At 49.6% G+C, this 7,193-nt stretch overlaps 1 protein-coding gene across 1 annotated transcript; it reads left to right on the plus strand.

The window, feature by feature from the left end:
* The first annotated feature begins 2,443 nt into the window (after positions 1 to 2,443).
* On the plus strand, positions 2,444 to 6,346 carry ATP6V1G1 (ATPase H+ transporting V1 subunit G1). Its single transcript, XM_069771553.1, has 3 exons — positions 2,444 to 2,584; positions 4,035 to 4,135; positions 5,573 to 6,346. The coding sequence occupies exons 1-3, from the start codon at positions 2,503 to 2,505 to the stop codon at positions 5,744 to 5,746; spliced, it is 357 nt and encodes a 118-aa protein (XP_069627654.1). The 5' UTR covers positions 2,444 to 2,502; the 3' UTR covers positions 5,747 to 6,346.
* Positions 6,347 to 7,193: the final 847 nt, after the last annotated feature.

A 7,193-nucleotide genomic window follows, 5' to 3' on the forward strand; every position in this document is an offset into this window, starting at 1 on the left:
AAATAAAAAAGCTTTGGGAAAAAGAAAGAAAATTAAGAAATGTGTTTAATTTCAATTTCATTAATGTGATCTGTGGGAACAGCCAAAGACAAACAAAATGCTTTTGTTTCCTTCAAGCTCTGCAGGACAGTCCTCCCTTTCTGGCAAGAGCCGGCACGTGAGCCATGAGCCGACCCCTGGCCCAGCGCACCTCCTCGCTCCTTGGGCATTGGCACGTTTCAGATCCCGACAGGCTCCAGAAAGCGAGACGACATTTCTAAAATACTAAACTTTTCATGTTGCTTAAATATCTTAGCGTACATCTAGCTGAAGAGGCCGGAGTCTCGGTGCGGCAGGACGAGCACGGAGGGGGAAGGCAGAGAGCAGGCAGGACTCACGTGCTTTGAGTTGTCCGCCAGCCCAGGCAGAGCAGCACAAAGGGAAGTGGTTGGGGCAGAAAGATTTTTAGCAATTTATTTTCCCACGGTAGAGAGCAGGACTAGCCTTTGTCTTCTAAAGATGTTCTTCCTCCAGTCTTTGTTGAATGTGAGGTACATGAAATTTAGGATTAGTCACGTTTATGGTATTAAGAAATCAGCGCTGGATAAATAACAGGATGCTAGTATCAGTTTCAGCAATAGCCACTTACTTCATAAGCTCATGTACAATGAATCTGGGGGAATAAAAGCCAAGTTCAGAAGTACTTGTGATGCTATTCAATTATAAATCCATTGCTGATAGAATTAAAGCTGTACAAGCAGCTCTCTTATTCATGCAAAGGCAAGTTTGAGGATTGGGAACACATTTTTTTTGCAACAAGTGAGAAGGTATTTTTCAAAATTTTAAGTGATTGAAAAGGTGATCAAACAGCTTTTAGATTCACACGTGTTTCATGTGACATACACCATGAGGTTTCAATTAGCTTTTGAGCAATCTTAAACTAAAATGCAACACAACCAAAAGATTGTTTTAAATACAAACTATTATTGCCTCATTTGTTAACCATCAAAATGAAATTGCCAAAAACTCATCCATTGTTTCTGGTCAACCTAAAGCTGTACTTTGGGAGGGATTTTTGTCTGAAAACTTAGTGCAATCATAGCCAGGATATTTCTGGGGGCAGAAAAGGGCATCGTTATCATTGAGCAGGGGGCTACTCAGACTTGGAGCCCAGCTGAACTCCACTGCCTCCCAAGGTGCTGTGGCATATTTTGAATTGGACCCTCATTTTCTGTCCTTTCTGTGCTCACCGATCTGCAGCGCAGCACCTGAGCTGCATCCCCTTGGCCCAACCTGCCCCGTTTGTGACAGATGACTTGGGACCAGATTTGCTGGGTTTCCCTTCTGCCAGCACAGTCCCGTGCCCAACGGGAGCAGCCGGTGCCACGGTGGGTGCCTGCTCGCTCCTTCGTACCCAGTGGCTGCTGCTGCTCCCCGGTCACACGAACAGCCGGGTCCCAGGCTTGCTTCAAAACACAGATTTACGATCACAGCTCTTCTCCCCATCTTTCCTTTTATCTTTCTTTTATTGAGGCAAATATAACACTCGATGGGCAGGCCCGCTAAGCCCATTTAGTTAATCCTGGGCCCAGATGAAGGTCACCCTGCCAAACACTCATAATTCCTATTCAGTGCTATAAATACGCATTTGATTCATCGTCTCCTGTCCCTTCCAGCACAGGGGACAGAAGAGGCGTACCAGCAGCCCCCCATTCCTCCCTGCAGTGATGTGAGTCACTGTCGTGGCTCTGATGCTTCATCAGAGCAATATTATTAGGCAATAATTGCAATTTATGCTTCGAAAGTGTTGGGGGAGCCACGTTCAGGACTTTAAATCATCGCTGGCACGTGATGGCCAAGGGTTGGGGTGAAGTAGGGGGGTGTGTTTGGAGCAGAGGGGCCTGGCTGCCCCGGGAGCCCCCACAGAAGATGGTCCTGGACGATGATAAATTCTCCCGTGCATCGGTGGCTCCATGCTTGGGGGTGAGACCACGCTCCCTGTGCAGTGGGGAGGAGATGCTGCTGCCCAGAGAGACCAAAGCTTCCCGTGGGCAGCCTGGTGCTAAGGGCACTGCGCATTTGGGGTTTGCTGCAAGGCCAACGATTAAGGAACATGAAATAAATAAAACCAAATCCCCTCCGTGGCCTTCCTGAAGGGTGCTAAGGGAGGCTCCCTTCGCATTTTGAGCTTATTTTCTGGCAGGGGGCGAAGAAAGCTCTCGGTAAACCTCTGTAAGGGCAGGCGGTACTCGCCTCTGCCCTGCCCCGGCGGCCGGGAACGGGGCGCGGGCCGCCGGCACCGCCGGCACCGGCCCTGGCCCCGCCCCTGCCGGAGGGGGGCGTGGCCGGGATGGCGGGGGCGGGGTTAGGGCGGGGCCTGACAGTTGGAGGCGGGACCGCGGCGGCGGAGGCGGGGCCTGGCCTGACGCAGTGACGTTGGCGGCGGCGAAGGGGAGGAAGGGAAGGGAAGGGAAGGGAAGGGAAGGGAAGGGAAGGGAAGGGAAGGGGGCTGCCGCCGCCGCCATGGCGAGCCAGTCGCAGGGCATCCAGCAGCTGCTGCAGGCCGAGAAGCGCGCCGCCGAGAAGGTGGCCGAGGCCCGCAAGCGTGAGTACGGCCCGTCCGGCCCTGCCCCGCCACGGCGGCCCGGCCCGGCCCGGCCCGGCCTGGCCTGGTGCGGCCGGCTCAGGCCTGTCAGGCCCGGCCGCCTCGGGGGAGGCGGGGAGCGGGGAGCTGCCGGTGCGGCCCCGCCGAGCGCGGAGGTGCCGCCGGGGTGGGGGAGCCCGATCGGCGGGGGAAGGCCGATGGCCCGCCCGGCCGTGCTGCTGCCGAGGGCCGCTGGGCAGCGCGGGGGGCGGAGGAGCAGGGTCTGCGGGACCGCTGTGCCAGCGGGGATCCCCGACCCCCCCCCCCCCCCGTGGCCCCGGGGAGGGGATGCAGGGCCCGCCTTGCTCGGGGACCGTGTGGGGCGCCGGCAGCGCGGTGGGGCTGGCCGGTGAGAGCAGGGCCGAAGGGCCGCTCGGGGCCGGGGTGGGTGCTGTGGGAGCGCAGCGTTGGTCTGCTCCTGCAGGAACCTGTCTCCTGTGTGAAGAAGGTAGGGAAAGCGAAGTTGGATGCTCCCTGGCAGCTGTGGGGAACCTTCCTGCCTGTAGCTGGAGGGGCCTGCACAGGTCTGAGAGGAGCTCAGTGGCTCCTGGCCCACTGGGACTGCTCCTTAGGAGGCAACCACCATCAAACCCTGTCCTTTGTGGCAGCAGGGTCTTCAGCTGGGGGATGCTTGTGCTTATCTGCATCTTTCCCACTCTTAATTTTTTTTTTCCTGGGTGAAACCAGTGTATTTCCATGTTGGTGATTAGACATTTTGTAGAGCTGAGAGCGCCACTCCTTGAGGAGCCAGGTTAGCATTTCCTGTTAAGCAAGAGAAATTCTGGTTACAAACATCCCCACCTTTACACATTTTTTCTGCTTCAAGCATTTTCTATTTTTTTTTTAATGAAGCCACACTGTGTTGTGGTTCTACCCCCTCATAGTTTTGTAAGAAGTAGATTGTTGTCGCTCACTCTGAGGATAACCTTGGAGAGGAGGGTGTGGTGGAAAGTCCAAGAGGGGAAGTTGATGCCATAGTCAGTCTTTCCATCAGTTGCACAATTGGCCTGAGGCAAAAGTAAGACTTAATGTTCTTTTGGCTGTGATCTGTGGGAATCACTCGGGGATGTTGCATGCTCATGTGAGCAAGGCCAGACCTGCAGATTGTCTAATGCATCCAATGGCTCAGAACCTCTCCAGTTCTTGCTGGTGGAAGCTCAGTGCGTGGTGAGCTTGGCGATGGTTTGGTGGCACACAAGGTGACCTCAATGCTCCTGAGGTCAGCTAACACAGCAAAGCTGGAGGGGCTGGGAGGGTGTGTGGTGTCCTGTTGATGCCTCCTACAGAAGGAGCTGCTGCAACAGCAAATGCTATAGTGATTGTTGTGCATTGGGTAGCTGGAGAGGTGTGGGGAAATATACTCTCAATACTTTCTCTTCTTTATTTCATTTGGTATGTTCTTTGGAAACAGGAAAGAATCGGAGGTTGAAGCAGGCAAAAGAAGAAGCCCAGGCAGAGATTGAGCAGTACCGCCTGCAGAGGGAGAAGGAGTTCAAAGCCAAGGAAGCAGCGGTTTGTTTTCTAGATCATTCACTGTTACCTACCCAGCCCCTAGCCTTGTGTTTGGGGTTACTTGCCCCGAGAGCAGCCCTCGGGGTGGAACGTGTTGCTGGAGCAGTACTTCCCTAACTGCCTTCCTCTGATGCACAGCCACATGTTTCGGAAAAAACAGTGGAAGTGAATCAGAACATGCTGTATTGCATCTCAACAGGCAGAACTATTGACTGGCAGTGAATTAACTTTATAAGCTCATGTACTGGCTGGTGCCCTGATCCATGGCAGCCTCCCAAAACCTCCTGTATGTAGCGGTGTCAAGAAAAGACCAAGCTCATTCCTCTTGTGACACACGGGTTTCTACGATGCTAACGTGGTAGAGACCACTTGCCTTGTAGATGCTGCTCTCTTGCTGAAGCAGTTGTAAGGCTTGTATTCTCCTTAGCATTGTTGCCTGCTCTGTATCAAGGGGTATGTTTTGCATTCCTTCTGAGCAAGGGGAAGTATTCCCAAAAAGCGCAGAACTGAGGCCCTTCACCAGCTGAGGTCATTTCCACTGCCTGTGTGCCCCTGTCAGATCTGTAATCTTCAGAAAATGACCTGGCAACCCTCCTCTCTGTCCATCTTCTGGTTAGCACAATAACATGTCCTCTGTTCTCCTGCACAATAGTCTTCATGTCAGTAGGTCAAGATTAATTTTTTACAATCGCTTGTTAGCTTGGTTCACTAGGCATATGATACCAGGCAATTCCAGGCTAATGAAGTGGACTTCACTGCCTGTCAGCTGGTTTTGTTTTATTTATCCTTCTCCAGAGAGAGAAGCTCTTTGAATTTGAGTTCCAGGGTGCTAGTCTCTTTCAGCATATTTTTTCTGTGCCTTCTGCACCCCCCTCCCCCTGTAATCGGAGTTTGCTCTCTCTGCCCTTGCTTATGGGGCAAGAAGGGCTTTGCAAGCTGTGGAAGACTCCTTGCTGTGTATATCGCATAGCCCACAGTCCTGTTAGGAAGGCAGAGATTTTTATAAAGATTCTGCAAGGGGTGGAAGCAATGGGATGATGTGAAGACTGGGCTTAAACTAAATCATGGGTGTTACTTTTCTTACACTAGCTACTACAGTAGTGCCCAGGGGCTCCTGGTTCCAGTCACCGGAGCAGCAGGACCTTTATTTCAGGCATTCTTTAGAAGCTCATGCTCTAAACTGACAGATAATGAATAAAAGAGGATAAAAGGCATAGGCTGTGGGTGAAGTACAAACTTGGGCAAGTTTAGTGGGAAATCTGAGCACAGAATCCAACAGTACCTTTTTTTTTTTTTAAGTGCAATTCTTCCCTCAGCAAAGATTAATGGTTGAGATGCACTGAGGCAGTCCAGAATAACAAAATACAGAGGTAGGCATAGTGTTTTCTTTGTCAAGCTACTCGCATGTGAGCTTTCTCTTTCCTTTGCAATTTGTAGGCACTTGGATCTCATGGCAGCTGCACCACTGAAGTTGAGAAAGAGACCCAGGAAAAGATGAGCGTAATCCAGCAGAACTTCCAGAAGAACCGTGAGGTGGTCCTCTCCCAGCTGTTGTCACTGGTGTGTGACATCAAACCTGAAATCCATGTGAATTACCGCATCAATGGCTAGTAGTGGAAGAAGGAATGAGCATACTGGAAATGCTGGTAGTAATGTCTGAGCTTCAGGTGGAATGTACAGCTCTTAGCCATACCTTAACTGTTCTTGTAAACATGTTAAATTATTTCAGTGAGTTGTAGGTCATCAATGTCTTGTTGGATTTCTGTTAGTTTCTCTCTTGACACAGATTCAGAGCTTATTCAAACATTAAAAGACCATGTCTCAAATATGTGCTAAGTAATTAAATACATATTCAAGTTGGCACATTAATGCTCCCTTTTTATCTCGATAGTATTCAGTGAGAGGCTTTCCTCTGCAAAGTAGAAAGGGAAGAGAGATGCTAGCCAGGTTTAAATGGAGAGTCTGTGTCAGTAATTGTTAGACCTGTGTAACTGTATTCTTGTTGACCAAAATGCAATTTTGTGTGGTGTTAACCTTTGTACAGGGGTTAAATCTTGTAAGAAGAATTCTTTGGCTGTACAGTGTTGGCTGATAATTTTCAGGTGCTTGAGTTTCTCTGTATTGAGTATCCTCTGTATATTCTGCTGTTAGCTTGAGTTACAAGTCTGGCACTATGACACTTGAAAGTAAAAACACTTATTTAACTCCAAAGTCTCTAGTCAGTCTTGTTGTTCCTGCTAACTTGTTCTGAGAGTACTGACAGGTTTTACTGTGTTGCATGGGAGTCTGGACTCTGAAGAATGAGTATCAAGTATTGATAAAAAAAAAAGAGTAAGAGATACAGCAAATGTGTGAAGGTCACAGCAGGTTAAGTTAAAAACCCATTACAGAGCTCCTCCTCCTGGCTCCAGTCTGATGCTTTACCTGCCAGATCATTCCGAAAACCTTCAGGAACAAATGTTCTTGTGACCATTAGGGGAAATAAAATGTTGCCAGTTCACTAGAATAGTTTGATAGCCAGGCGCTGTGCAGTAATTATCCTTTCTTTAGTCAAGTACCAGTCACTGCTTGTTTATACCAAGGTCATACTGTATCCTGCAGCATCCTGCTATAGCCGGGAACAGTGGGAAGTAAGTAAGTGTGTTGGCGTTGTCTGTGCATTGCTTTCTAGCTCTTTAATCAAAAGTGCACATGAATATATCAAGAGGTTTCATGTTTCAGCGGTTTCTTCCTCTCCCTCTCTCACCAGCAGAATATTAAATGTAGCTTTGCTTTTTTATTGACTTCAGTTTAAGGCTTTTTGCAGAAAAGAGACTTTGATGAGCACATACCTGATCAGACCCGAGTCATGCAGTTGGGGATCTAAGAAAGAAACCTTACTGATGCTGTTCCTCAGACAGAACGTCCTATATTTCTACAGACCCTCAGTATAGCATTGAAAAGCCTCTCAGACCTCTAAGAGTTTGATTGTGATTGGGAGGGAGGAAAGCAGGATGGATGAAAGTCATAACAAAGGAACGAATGCCTGCCTGCAGTCACACAGGGCAATGAAAGTGAA

This window comes from Haliaeetus albicilla, chromosome 26, assembly GCF_947461875.1.
Source record: "Haliaeetus albicilla chromosome 26, bHalAlb1.1, whole genome shotgun sequence".
NCBI lineage: Eukaryota > Metazoa > Chordata > Aves > Accipitriformes > Accipitridae > Haliaeetus > Haliaeetus albicilla.